General features: G+C 39.9%; 1 protein-coding gene across 1 annotated transcript in view; it reads left to right on the top strand.

The window, feature by feature from the left end:
• The first annotated feature begins 323 nt into the window (after positions 1-323).
• MEOX2 (mesenchyme homeobox 2) overlaps positions 324-15,371 on the top strand; it is a 53,123-nt gene continuing 38,075 nt past the window's right edge. The window contains exon 1 of the mRNA XM_071735363.1: positions 324-1,133. Coding sequence (XP_071591464.1) covers positions 623-1,133 — 511 coding nt within the window. The 5' untranslated portion in view covers positions 324-622. The remainder of the gene's footprint in view (positions 1,134-15,371) is intronic.

The raw sequence follows: 15,371 nt of genomic DNA, 5'->3' as shown, positions 1-15,371 counted from the left end.
GCCCTCTCCCCCCTGCCGACCGGCCCCGGGGGGCGCGGGCGGCCCTGGGGCAACCCCGCCGGGAGGCGCGGAGGGGAGGCGTACTCCCCGCGGCCCGCCCGCGGACAGGGAGAGGCGGGCTGCGCCCACGCGGAGCCGCCCCCCCGCCGCTGCCGAGGGCGCCCGGGGCGCGGGCGCGTAGCGCTGCCGCCCGCTGACGGAGCGGCTCGGCGCGGGGACGGCACTGGCGTTTTGGAGGGAGTTAGCATGTGGTCAGTGCTGTGTTGCTAAGCCAGCCCCCAGCTCACATTACACACTACTGTATTTATAACCTCTCGGAGCTGTTTCCCCCTTCAAGCAGTTCTCTGGGACCACCTTCTATTGGCTTCAACCTCTCCCACTTCTTGACATCTGAGCAGCTCTGAGAAAGGCTCATCTAGGTCCGAGTGTTTATGCAGCGGAGACTGGCCACTAGGGCTATAGACCTGGATTATCTGAGCTCAGCTGCCTGCTGCAAAGTCTGTCGTTGCCGTTTTGGAAAAAAAAATCCCAACCCCGATCTGTTTACAGTGAAAGTTGACAAAGGGTGGTGAAGTTGGATCTTTCCTAAACTCTCCTGCCTGGAACCTGAGACTTGCATGCCATGGATCACACACTCTTTGGCTGCCTGCGCAGCCCTCATGCCACCGCGCAGAGCTTGCACCCTTTCTCCCAGTCTTCTCTTGCCCTGCATGGAAGATCTGACCACATGTCCTACCCTGATCTGTCTTCTTCTTCTTCCTCTTGCATAATAGCGGGATACCCCAATGAGGAGGGCATGTTTGCCAGCCAGCATCATAGGGGGCACCACCACCATCACCATCACCACCACCACCACCACCAGCAACAGCAGCACCAGGCTTTGCAGACGAACTGGCACATTCCTCAGATGTCGTCTCCTCCCGCCGCGGCCAGGCACAGCCTCTGTCTTCAACCCGACTCAGGAGGACCCCCGGAGCTGGGCAGCAGCCCCCCCGTCCTGTGTTCAAACTCTTCCAGCCTGGGCACGAACACCCCTACGGGGGCAGCGTGTGCGCCAGGGGACTATGGCAGGCAGGCTCTGTCCCCGGTGGAAACAGAGAAGAGGTCCGGCAAAAGGAAAAGCGACAGCTCAGGTAACGGCGCACGCTTTCCCCTGCGGGGCGGGACTCGGGCGGAGGGTGCCGGGGGGAGCTGGGCTGCCGGGACCAGGGTGCCCCGCCACGGCTCGGTTGGGGTCGGTCGGGCCAGGCTGCGTTCGGCTGGGCCGGCCCCGGCCCGGCCCGGTTTCGGCGGCCGCGCTGTTCTCGCTGCCCGCTGACACGGGTTCTGCCGGGTCGCTCCTTCCCTCAAACGTGCTCTCGGGATCTCCATCACTAAATCAAGCTTTATTAAGGCTACGAGGAGACGGGGGTGGGGGGGTGGTAGGAAAAAGGGAAGAAACCCAGCACTAGGTAGAGGTGGTGGTGATGATGGGGGAGAGTTTCCTACACTCCAGGAGAGAAACCTTTGTAGTTTTGGTGAGGATTTTAGCATCTGGTCCCGCGTCCCGTTCCCCCACCCCCCCGCTCCCGCCCGATACGCCACCTCTGCTTCAAAATTCAGAATCCAGCGCGCTCCTGCCCCTCCGCCCCTTCGCCGCGGAGCTGACTGCAGTTCCGAGGCGATTGCACAGCCCGTGGAAACTGCCTTGGAAGCGGGGATTCGGGAGAGGAGCTGGTGCCTTTCTGCCCTGAGGGATCTGGGTGCGCCTGCATCAACTCCTCAGCGTGGAAGAGGCAAAATTTGGAGTCTGTAAAGCAGAACGGGAGACTTAAAAAGCTTCTTCACTTAAGTTTGCTGGTGGCGGGGGTGGGGGGAAGGAAGGAGATGTCTGATTTAAAATCATTGCAGTTTGAAAGGCGAGCGTAAAAACATGTAGACCCGCAGACATTACAGGGCAACAATTTGGCATTGCTGAGCTTGCAAAAGAACTTGACATAATCTTTGCTTTTAAAGAGGAAAAGCCTGTCAGAGTCCCGCTCTGACAAAAGCCACTCGGCGAAGGCGATGCGACTGATGGCACTTCCGTTAGGGCACATATAAACGGGGGGGGGATCATCAAAAATATACTGAGACAGGCAGGAGGCACTTGAAAAAAGAGGGGGCTCAACAGTTGGAAAACTCAATAGCAGGCGTAGAGAATTGTTTGTTATCTAGGAAGAGAAAATGAAAGGCTTTTCCAGATATACATGAAGTTCACAACTGAAACCGTGACCTCTTTCATTCAAAATGTTGTGAGTTTGGTAAAGTGGTAAGCAACAGAAATTGTTTTAAAATATATCCTTTAAAGACAGCATTTCTTCATTGTCTGTTACAACAAACGTTTTTGGTAATTTAGAATGGGTTTAAATTATTTTCGTCTTATGTAGCTGGTATACAGGCTGAAAACCTCCAAGATTAAAAGCCATATTTAGTTAAAACACTCGTGTTGAAAACCACCGTTGCATCTTCATTACATTTTAAGACATAAAGGGAATTATCTGATTTTGTGAGATGTGTGAATAATACTAAAATCTGAATCCCCAGTACTACTGGGAAAATAACTGGATGCCTGTCAGTGTAAGGATTTGTTGTATTTGTCAGTCTATTAAAAGCTGAAGGAAAAAAAGGAAATCGGCCCCTTTCACTATAAGGGAGGTAACTGTATCACTTTCTGTTTATTTCGTTTTGCAATACAAATGAAAAAAACACCAGTGGGGAATGTCCTAATCGTTATCCTGAAGTGACTGGAGTCTTCCACTGGATTTAGTGGACAAAGGTTTGAGCCTTTAGCCATGGCTACACTTATCTTGCACTGTACTCCAAACCTCATTTTCTAAGACTTTCTGAAGATCAAGGCAGGTAAATATTTCCTTCTCCCTTCTTCCGAGAAAAAAATATCATGGTTGTTCACAGAACTGTGAATCTCTCAAACTGAAATTAGGCATCTTTTGAAAAGAAATGGGTGGCTGTTTTATTTTTGATTTTTTTTTCTTCAGGAAAAGCCTGAGTTTTGGACCGAACATTTAACCCCACCCCTTTATTAATCCTGAAATCTGTTGCTAAATATTCAATGCCGTTTTTATGTAAAGCAGCAAGAACTATTTTTAAGTTGCTGCACGTCTATACTCATCACTCATAGTTGCCCCTCATTTGAATAAAATCATTACCTTTATTTCACAGTAATCTTTTTTTTAAAACAAAGAATTTCACCCACGACTTCCCCACTTTTTGGAGACGTATTCATCACACTTGGAACTACTTCAATAGGCAGTTGTATAAAATCCTAATAGTAAATAACTAAGAAGTGAAGAGACTGAGTTTCAGTGCCAGCATTCTGAGACAATTATTAATGCTCTTGCTTATTTACTGTTATATTTCCTCTTCTTAAGCATATCACTTCAAGCCACAGAGTGTTCAGTGTTTTCTTGAGCACTGAATTTGTTCTGTATTTCAGAGCTGAATTAACCTTAGGCTACCCCTTTCTTGCCCTGCTATGCTTTTATTTCTGAATGTTTAATATCAGGAACATTGATTCATAAAGTTGAGTTTTTTTATAGTATAAAGTGAGGTGTGAAAATTCCTTGTGTTGTTTATCTCCCAAACCAGTAACCGTTGTTCATCTATACAGATACTCGGAAAATGTACGAGCAGAGAGACCCATTTTAATTACTTGTTTTGATGACGGGAGTCTTAATTTTTTAAAATAAAAAACAAAAATCCAGAGGGCGAGCAACTTTTGGACGTGGACCATTTTTTTGTCTGTGTGCTTGCTCTTTTTCCCTGAATTCACATATTGCAGGGGAACGGGAGGACAGAAATACTTTGCGCTGTGCTCTGTTATGGTTATGTTTGGGACTGAGAAAGCAAGGTGAAAAGTGCTTTCGTGGTAGTTTTATAAACTGACTTTTCTTTTGCCTTAACCTAGGTTTTAAGCAGTTTGGGAAGTTCCTTTTGAAGATACTGAATAGGGTGCTACAGAACAGGGTGAAATTGTCATCTGTTCTTGTTGCAAAGGACTGGGAAATTATGCTTACTTAGTCATCGACCCCAGCATGCTACAGCTGTCAGTGTCTCCAGGTTTTGTAGCTGCTCTTTCACTATCTTCAGAACATTCCTTTCAACCTGCGTAGGCCCAGAAGTGGGTCAGTAAACTAGTCTGTGAGTTGAGGAGTGATGCACACAAATCTTTAGATGTTAGGGTTTTGCAGTGAATAATGTCATCTGCATCCTTGCCTTTGTAACTCAGCTCTGCGTATGTCAAGGATGTAGGAGTGAAAAGATGATACTAAACTTGAGGATAAGTTACAAATAAAATTGCTTACTTTAAAGTGCACTAATGGTCAGAATTATCTGTGTGCTAATGAGGTGTGGATGAAAACCATGCTGGGTGTATAAAAAAACATATTCTTGGAGAGCTTTGTTGCATAGTGGTATAAGTTCTAGATGGAATGTTTTGGATTTTTCTTATGCCTCCCCTTCTCATTACTTGCCTCTGACTTTTGAGGCCATTTTATTTCCGTTCTTAATAGAGTAGATTTTGACTCTCAGACAATGCAGAAGACGTCAGATGCAAAATTATTTCTGCATTTGTCTAAGCTGGTTTACTTAGGTCCAAGTTTTCTTGAAACTTTAGTCAGGAGAAAAGCAGACTAATGCCTATATAGAAAGTGCAATCTGGGTTTCCTAAAAAATGTGAAAAGAAAGTGAATCTGGTAGCCTTGAGGAAGCCTAAAATGCTATGGTGAGAATGGTATCTGTACTGTACTGAAAAGACCAGGGGAGGCTGAGTGATCTTGAAGGAGTTTTTCTAAGCACTAAAGCTATTCAAACATTTATCACAATAGATAAATATATGTTATAAGTAAATTTGATTCCAGTTAAAGACTAATGTAATTAAACACATGCCTTCAGGCATGAGAAGCTTTTTTTTTTTTTTTTTTTTTTTTTTTTCACATGGAAAAACATTTTTCTATGGCATAGATTTCCAGGGAAAGGCTAGCAGGCAATAACTAGTCCTATTTTTTACTGTCTTTACAACTTTACAATAGTATAGTATAATAGTATAAAAATACTGCTGTTGAACCTACAAAAACATTTGAGGAATCCAGTGTTTCAATAGCTTTTCTGATGGTTTTTGTTCATTGACAAATCACATGAAAAGAAAACAATAATATTTTTTCCAGTGTTTTAACATCTTTTATAACCTACCTGTTCTCAACATGCAAGCAATAAAAAGTTACATCTTCAGGGAATTTATTTGAAACATACCTAAATATCATAAATCATATGAACTTGTTTGAAATGGTCTCTAAAAAGCAGGTTATTTTGATAAATGATTATAAATACTGTGAAATCATGAGTTTTGAGGACATCTGATGGCTTTCTGAAACACATCAGTAAGAAAAATGAGCTGCACACTTGTAGTCAGAAAGAACTCTGTAACTGATACATCAATATGTCTGTGCTTTTCAGCGTGGTTATAAACAGAAGCAAGAAAAAATATGTAATAAGGCATAGTTTTTCTGGAAAGGGTTAATTTGTTTGGTATCCAGTACCAAAGCATCCCTTAGCATTTTAAAAAATCTATCACTTCAAGAAGACACTTCTGTAGTTTTCATAAGTGATGCAAGTTCAAAATCCGATGAACAGTATTTTAGGAGAAAACCTTTGAGGCCGATTTCTTAGCAAAAATTGGGATACCTAGTGGGTGACTTCCTGGATTGTTTAATACATGAAAATTTGCAATATGTTCACTTTTGCTTTCAGAAAATATAGCCAGAAAATTTTCTAGGACTGTAGAATTTTTAAACACTATTTTACTCATACATTCTCAGAACTCTTTGCCCAGAGCCAGAGTAATTTTGTGTGGACAGAAATAAGTATGGCCTATAATGATGTGTTTCTGTCTGTTTATATATATAATTCAGTAGGATTTACACTTCTCCTCCCCACAACTCATCCTTTTAGAAACATCGGGGTCCCAATCCAGACATTCACTGGAGCCCAAGTATTTTTGTGAGTTCTGTTGACTCTAGTTGAGCCACTGAAGTGCTCAAGGTTTTTAAAGCCGTTGGAGCTTAATTCTGTTACTCTTTTAAATCTCTGGCACAGGAATGTAATTGCATGTTATTCTTTTCTTATTTGGTATTAACCACTATCAAGGATCACAATCTTCAAAGCAAAGTCACTGAAGGGTTTGGATGAGTAAGAAATGTGGTACTAGAACCAAATGAAGAAGGAAATACAACACATGGGGATTAAAGATCCAAACATTCTGGCAATATCTGAAGAAAATGCCACTAAAACTTTTCAAAATACCATGGTTTTAGTTACCTTCAAGGATTTTTGAACTGCTGTTGCATGATAGGGAAAAAACGCTTTATAATCTTTCAAAGTATTTACTGATAAAATATTAAGATTGCTTGATTGTCAGAGCATTGGCAATTCAGTGCGCTATATATATCTATATGTAAAGAATTTTAATTTCATTGGTTTTAACATCCTAGCATAAATTTTGTCCTAACATATCCAGTATAATTTCTCTAATATTTTTCATAGTAAGTAATCAGTTTATGTTTGGGGTATTTTTTGTCAGACTTGTTGCCTTTTTAAGATATGCAAATTTTTTATTATTGAGCCTGTTGATCTGCATATAGTTTGCTGTTTAGAAATGCTCATTCTTTAGGGATGTGATGACTCGATAAGCTATACCTTTGAAGTCCTCAAGAACAGGATTGAGATCTGTGTCTTGAAATTCAAGGAAAAGTGACAACATTATCTTTGCTGCTGTCTGCTGATAATCTGATATTGTTGACTGGATTATTACTTCCAGCAAATATGAAGTTACATAGCAGCATGAATGGTCACTGTAGCATGTTTATTTCAGTAGCAAAATGTATTCTGCCAAGCAATTTTGCTGGTCTCTGGAAAGGAAGCAAAAAAAAAATAAAAATCTGTTTCATCTGCTAGAATGAGCAGAATTTCAATCCATCAGTAAAACGTAGCTATGGTGAGGTTGGGTTCAATCCTTATTTTTGCTGTTATCCTGTGTCCTTGTTCTAATACACTTAAGAATGCAACTTGAAAGGACGCAAAAGGAAAGTCATATTTTTTAAATATAAATACTTGCATATGTCGCTAATAAGGTTTCTAACTAAAATAGTGTGGTGTTAGAGCAGTTTGATAAACAGTGCTTGAGGCTACTTCATTACATCAGTGCACAGCTGGGCACTCAACCCAGCCTTATGATCTGTCTCAGGCCTGTGCCCTATCCTTTTATGTCTGTTTCCCCAACAGACATTCCCAATACAATGGGAATACCAGTGCTTTCCTTCTATTTGTAAAGCACTGTAAGATTTTATTTAACAAAAAGCTGTGTGTGTGTGTGTGTGTACGCGTGCGCTTGGGCTTTTTTTCAGTAGGCTTTTAGGACTTGCAGATCTGTATCACCGTTTCTCAAGGGTTGCTGGTGGACAGGGTAGGAGGGAAATGGTGCAAGAAAAGCCTTCCTCCAAGCACTCAGCATCACCTTTGCCAGCAAGAGCTTGTGTGGCTGCACACAAGAAGTCATTTGACTTCTAGGGTGAGTGTCTGGGGTCTTTGATGACCCAGTAGCTGCTCTTCTGTTGTATTTAATGGAAGCTTGAATTAAAGAAGAGCCTGATTTAATTGTGTTGGATGCACATGGTCTAGTCTTGTATGCATTTTAAGTATAGGAATCACCAAAAAATTTATTAAAATAAATGCTTCCTAAACGTAGGCGCTAAGGCAAGTTACGCTTGGAAAGTATTGATGACAAAACTCCCTCTGATTTTTGGTAGTACCAGATCTCAAGATGTGCTTTCTTACAAGGAATATAACTTAGCTTGGGGGAAGACAGACCAATCAGCCGTGCTTATGCTTTTTGTGATACGCTGTCTCACATGCTGCCAGCGGCACACAGCAAAGGAATGCTTGTTTAAAAAAACACTGCTGCCATCAGCCTTAGTTTTCTGGCATTTGTTGTCCTTGCTTTTTAGGAATATACACAGCAAAGTCTGCGTCCTTCAATGAATGTTATTAAACCGTACCCATTTAAAATGATGTTTTACTAGAAAAAATTTAAATTGCACTGTTGTAAATCTCTGATAATTTTATATATATATATATATATGTAATATATAACTAGTGCAGAGTTGCATCACTGTTTCCTAGCATTCGCTGAGTGATACAAAGTGGAAAAAAAATCATTAACATAATAGACTATAGTAGTAGACGGTTCACGTTACACATGAAACGCTGCTTCTAAAGTCTTATACTAAACATCATAAATAGACAACTTAGGCTGTCAAAATTCTATTTGTTTACAACAGTGATATTAAAGATCCAATATTCATTGTAGATTAGGTAGGATGCCCTTCATTTCGAGATCTTGAACCTATAGATGACAGTTACACACCTCCTATTCAGAATGTGAGTTTGTTTTCCATACGGAATAGAGAATTTTACAAATAGTTATGGGGGTAGGTTACTTGACTGGAAGTTGTGCGTATTATTAAATAGACAGGCAATTAAGAAAAATCAGAAATCACATCTGGAAATTGGCCACTGAATATTTTGGGTTTTAATGATGAATGCAATAAATCAGTACCGAAAACTGTACTGAAAACACTGGAGATTCTTGCTCAAAACAAAGAAAGAAAGCAGTCCAAACTTTGTATTGAAAATTACCTGTGCTGAATAAACATTTTGGTAGTGGGAAAAGGGGACCTTGAAATACATAAACAGAAGAAAACATACATGAAAACTTAATGGTCATTTGAAATAAAAGTTATTTTGTATTTGAACCTATGTTTCCTTTTATCTTTCTTTTCAACAAATGAAACAAAATAACTGACCAAAGAGCAGAAGAAACAAGTCTCAAAGGAATGAGTCAAATCTTTCATTTATAATGGAAGAGCATAGTTTTATTAAACCAATAAAATCCAGTGGATTATGAAACTCTAACTGGAAGCCAAGTAATCTTTTTTCTTTTTTCTTTTTTCTTTTTTTTTTCTTTTTTCTTTTTTCTTTTTTCTCTTTTCTTTTCTTTTCTTTTCTTTTCTTTTCTTTTCTTTTCTTTTCTTTTCTTCTTTTCTTTTCTTTTCTTTTCTTTTCTTTTCTTTTCTTTTCTTTTCTTTTCTTTTCTTTTCTTTTCTTTTCTTTTCTTTTCTTTTCTTTTCTTTTCTTTTCTTTTCTTTTCTTTTCTTTTCTTTTCTTTTCTTTTCTTTTCTTTTCTTTTTTTTCTCTTTTTTCTTTTTTTCCTTTTTATTTAATATGAAGCTGCTTCTTGGACTAGAGAAAAATTGGTTGATTGAACATCATTTTATAGCAAATAGGATATGAAAAACTAAAACTGAAACAGATTACTGCAGGCTTTTAAAAGTCCTTCCTTCTAAAGTCTCTCAGATCTCCAATAGCTATTTTTTATTTTTAGCAAGTGAGCTTGAACAAATGGTGCCTTATATAAACTGTGTTAGATGCACTTCAGTAGCCTCTGCCACCATGGTGAGTTTTAATTCTTACACTGTGATCCTACGGTGATGCTAGTATGAATTTAATTTTGTATGTTGGGGGAAGAATGAAATCTTGAGTGTGCTGAAGCCAAAACTAACTATCGAGCAGAGCAGGACTTCTCAGCACAGGTAGTTGCAATACTTTGGTTCAAAGGCACCTGAAGTTCAGTGTGTGTTTACACATTTTGGTGAATTGGAGGCATTAGTCACTTAAATTTACCAAGCGGAAAAAAAAACTGTTTCCCACTTTGGTCCTTCTAAAAATAGATCCTAAAAAATCTGTTGGACATATGTGGGCCGACGATATAGCTCTGAAGAGAGTTGAATGAACTGTGGGGTTTTCTACCTGCCAAGCAACAATTGGCATATCCTAAAATTATGCCATGTACCCTGAGTGTGCCTGGGGGGCTTCTTTGGAAGGGGGTGTTCTTACGGGGTGGGTGAGGCTTCTCAGGCACATGGGTCTCAGCAGCATTTCAAGCCTCTCTTTTTCCTCCAGCTGGTGCAGAATGCCACAGCGCTGCAGGCCCCATTCTCATAGAGTATGTGGACAAGCAAAACCTGATTGTTAAAATGTGCTTATTGCTGTAAAAAGAATGGTAGGGCCAATGACTGAAGGTCTCCTAAATTCACAAAAACATCAGTTGGTTTAGCAAATTAAAAAGACTGTAAGTCAGATGTGTGGATGAACTACCTGATGGCTCATTCTGTGAGCCTTTGGTACGCTGAACAGTTGTGAAGGGAAGCCCGGGTGGCTACAGCATCGTCGGCTGCCCAAAGAGGCCTTGTAGAGCTTTGTGCTTAGAGTGCCAGGCAGTATTTTCTGCCAGAAGGAAACAGCAGCCTGATGGAGGATAAGGCATGTTTGCTTCTTTCAAATTGATATTTTCTGAACTAGACTTTAAAACCTGGTAAAATTCTGAGAGCCATACTCGCCTTACATAAGGCTAAGGGACAGTTGCAAACTTTGCTAGTCCTTTGCTTTTTGGAATTACTGACTTGATTGACTCAGAAGTGACATAGTCGTCTTAAGCTCTTTCCCCCTCCCTCCCCCCCCCCCCCCTTTTTTTTTTTTTTTTCTATATTCTTGTTTTGGGAGTACCACAATGACCTCAAGCTGCAGCTGTGTGTTAAGTCTTTGCGTTCCTGAGGACATTAGAACAATACAGACTCATGGTCTCACTGCCGGCTCCCTCTCCCTCCCTCCCTCTCTTTCTTTTTTTAAACAAGTCCATTTCTGAAGGATTGTTTGACTGTATGTCCTTTCAATTTCCATTTATCCTTGCAGAACAAGGATAAACAATTTATTTATTGCAAAACAAAAAAAAGCCACAGGTTGACCTTAGTCAAATCACCATTAGATGTTAACATACAATAAGTTAATGAACTGGAGTGATCCCCTGATGAGAACAGTACTGTTAGGTAATGTTAGTCCATTGGGCAATGCAAGATGAATCAGTTATGGATCAGTGGAGCAGAGTCAGATAGAAATAGCTTCACTAGCAGTTGTTCATAAGGCTTGAATCCACAGCATTATCTTTTCTTGTATTCCTACCACGTTGATTTACATTATTTTCTAATATATTTTATTATTAGCGCAAAAATAGGACTATTTTGTCTGTATAATTTGTTTTTATGAAACAAATCATTATTATTAAAAGTAGTAAATAGAACAACTTAAATTATACATTTAAAAATAATTATGTGAATATGCACAGGAGAAAAAGCTGGTGACAAGGGGAGAAATATTTTTAATTGGTTTATATTATAAAGAAATATGCTGCCAAACTTCCGTATAGCAGTGGTTTAGCTTTGGATTGTAATTTTTTTTCTCCACTGATTCTGAGCTCTTTGGTTTTTACACTTTGACACATTGCTACAACTTTACAAAGGAAACATCTTTATTACTTTAGTCTGAGGCTAAGTAAAGAAATCTAACAGTATTCGAGTGCTGTAAAGCTATCTTTATTTCCAAGCAGAAATCTAGACATGCAGAGAAGGCACCAGTCTAGTCTGCAGTCTGCAAGCATGAGAAATATCAGAAATTCAATGTTTTTTATATTTGCAAACATATCACCAGAGGTTTTCCAGACACAACACCCAAAAAAACTGTTTTTTGGGATAGATGTGTGCTTTGAGTACAGTGGCTAAATGTGTCTAGCCTTTTTGAAGTATGTTTGGTGAAATATAACTTAAAGAATAAGCCAAACCTTTAAAGTCCTTGGGAAAGCCGTTTTCTCCGTTCCTGCGAAAGTCACCCACGCTTTGCCATTCTGTGTATTGATGCTCTAATTCTATCAGATTTTAGGTTACTAAATTCTGTTGGAATTAACAGCAAAATGTTGAAAAAGTTAAGCACGGGCATATCAGTTGTTACTCTGATTCAGCTCGATGGTGTGCAGCTTACAAATGGTTGAAGTTCTACAACATATGGGTAGATACCATAAAAATATTATTTATAGAGGCTCTGGCCTGCTTTGTGTTTTTCAAGCATGTTTCAACAACTAATTGATAGTCTTAATTCACACACACGCAAATGGAAAGCTGCATTGATGTTAAGTTTGAAACATATGGTTGACTTGATTATGTGGGTAAGTGGATGCTACTACAGTGGAGTCTGGCTCCATGACATTGCTGGCCTATTAATTAAAAGGACCTTGTTAATGTATCATCAGACTCCTATTACGAAAGGCAGAAGTTAAATCCACACAAAACTAGGAATGCAAGAAGTTCTGCTCCTATCTCAGGGGCTCTTTGGACTACATGGAACCATACTAGCTCAGAAGTTACTTGGTTGGGGTATGTGCTCCCTAAGTACGTCTGGAAGAGTAGCTCTGCAAGTTTTGGAGCTGAAGCAAATTCAGGGAATGTGTGTAGTCTGTTGCACAACAAGCACAAAAAAGAGGTTTTACTAATCAGCCTTTGCACCTTTGATGCCGTGTCATTTAGTGTCTCATATCTCAGTTCACCATAAAGCGTAAGAGTGAGCTTTATGCAGTCAAGGTTGGTTTCTTTATAAAAGCAGACGGTATTTCCTTTACTTTCAGAGCAAGAATGCACAGATGTAAAAATAATATGTTCACAAAAGAGACCTGGTGTAAGCATAAAGCATCCTTTTACAGGAGAAAACCAATATTGTCCTTGGTTTTCCCAGTACAAGGCTATGGCTTGTTCTCAATAGGGTGAGAACTGCAGTTTAGGAGACCTGATTTTGTCATGGGAGTTGGCAAGTTGCTTTTATCAGTCTCTCTCCAACATGTTTTCAAACTGTTTTGCAAATGACTTTTATACTGTTTAGCAAAAATCAAATCCTTTCTTCCTTCCCTGGCCCTCTCTTGGCTCCTATTTTAACCCTGCCAAAATCAAAGCTAATTAAATGATCCCACCTTTCAATCACACCCTGCCGAAATTACCTTCTTAGAATTCTTCTTTGGGTTCCAGCTTATTCTCTCAGAGTTAAACCTATTTCTCTGCCAGGGCTTGCCCAACTACTGGTCAGCCCATGTTTTGGATCCTGTTTCTTATCTAACTCAGTGTTTTCTCTGTGCTGTGTTAAATGTGTTCTTCCTTTTTCCATGCACATACTTCTTGGTCTTCAGTTCCACTCACATGCGTGTGAGAACCATCCAGAAGCAATATTCTGTCATTATCTCACTGGCCCTAAACCATCAATTGTTTTACTATGAACTTAATTTTGGTAACCTCTAGGTGAGTCATGGCTCTTCTGTGTATTTATGGTGTGTAAGAAAAGTGTGTAAGGCTGAGAATAAACAGGAAAAAAAAAAAAAAAAAAAAAAAAGAGAGAAAAAGAGATGTATTGTGTGCCCTTTCTTCTCTTAAGATCTTAACTTCATAAGGGTGGACACCAGAGAGTGGATTCTGTAAACAGCTATAGCGGAAATCAAGCATGACACAGACATGGCAATGCTGATGATTAACATTTTATACCAGTAATGTACCCAATATTGAGCAGAGCCTCATGTAAATTGGGAATATTTGAAACTAAGCCAAATGGGTGGGGGGGGAGGAAAAAAAAAAAAAGGATATAACTTTCTTAAAATGCACTCTTTTAATTCCAGGGTTTTAGGTAATAATTACTTGTGCCAGAAGGAATGTGCTTCAAAGAAAGCAAAGGCTTATTTTGAAGAGGCCTGTAACCTCTTTAAATAGCACTTGGCAATTTGTCCTTTTACTATAATTTTCTGCAAGAAGAATTTTGAAAGCAATAAAATATTTTTTTATGATTCCATTTCATTGATAAAATGGACATAAACATGCATTTGTCATGTGCATGAGTGCCTGCTTGCATGTGTGTAAAATAACAGCAGAAAGTCCACTGGATTTGACTAGACCAGCACTTGGTTATAACTGTGCTATTTTATTCCTAAATATGTTTTAAACACAGTTAGGAAGGATGATGTAGCTGCAGGCAGGGAGAGAGAAGGAAAGGAACAGGAGTCTTGATGACAACTTTGAATACTTGGGCATTTGGGCCCGGCAATTTTGCAGTTGTTTTCAATATCTAGCATTTTTCGGTGTAGCATCAGCAAATAGGCAGCATGGTAAAATTACAGAAGATATTAGATTTGAACTCTGGAGACTTAAATTCACATGAGGATCAGATCACAGGATTGGCTGCTTTCCGGCTAGTCTCCAGTGGGCTTTTTTCCATATCACAAAAATCACCATACAGTTTAGTGCAACCTTCAGGCTCAATGAAGAGGGTTCTGTTCCAGGACTGAAATAGCCAAAAGCTCTGCGTGCCAGAATTGAGGTGGATTTGCAGTGTAGGACGGAGACAGTTTTACAGCTTTTGTTTCAACTCTTCTTTCCCCTTGCAAGGAGTAAAATCCCTTCGGGTTTTGTTAAAAGAGTTCTCTTGCCTTTACAGAGGAAGGAGATGCTAACCTTAATATTTGTGACTTTATAACTAATGGAAACCTAGAAGTTTGCGGTGTCACTGACTCACATTTCTGCAGCACACATTCAAGTGTAACAGACAGCATTGAGAACATTGCAAAAAAATGGTAAACAGATACTTTTCTAGTCAAAATTAGAAAAAACCCAAGTAAGTTGCAGACTTCTGAAAATGATGGAGTCCTGCTCCCTTCCCCCACTCTCCCATCAGCAAGCTGATGTTTCCAGCAACTTCAAAAACAGAAGACTTCTCTGTAATCCTAAATGTACATAAGGAACAGATTAAAGTCCTGATTTGCAAAAAAATTTGAGCATATGCTTAAGAACCATTGACTTCAATGGGAGTTAAACATGTCCTCACACACGCTTCTTGAACTGGAGACTAATAAGGATATTAAAGGATCAAGAAGCTGCCCCTCTTCAGCAAAAGCTGCCAAACTGTTATAGCTGAAAGCGTTTTTTGTCATAATCGTACTGACTTTCATCACTACCCTCCTCACCTCACTTGCAACCTTCACAAAGAGGAGAAAACAACCCTCCTCTCCTTCTCTTCCCCTCTCTTCTCCTCTCATCTTGGTGCTACTCAACACCTAGCTAAGCTTTCTCTGGTTCCAGAAAGGCAGGAACTACAGACCCTGCAGTGTCCATTAGGGATGCCATTATTTCCAATGTAATGTATGTGGATGATGATCAGGTGGTACCGTGGATGGTGGCTGAACAGCCCCCCTGAGAGAATTAATTACAAGATAATTAATTACATTGCTGTCTAGCTATGCAGCACTAGGACTGATTGGAAGGACATAAAACACAGTACAGGTTGAAAAAAAAAAAAAGGAAAGAAACCCTTGCTAAAAGTCACACATAATTTACCTAAAGGAATCCTATTTACAGGGAAAAAGT

The sequence above is a fragment of the Heliangelus exortis genome, chromosome 2 (assembly GCF_036169615.1).
Source record: "Heliangelus exortis chromosome 2, bHelExo1.hap1, whole genome shotgun sequence".
NCBI lineage: Eukaryota > Metazoa > Chordata > Aves > Apodiformes > Trochilidae > Heliangelus > Heliangelus exortis.
The sequence above is the reverse complement of the archived record's forward strand: the minus strand, read 5'-3'. Positions and strand labels throughout refer to the sequence as shown.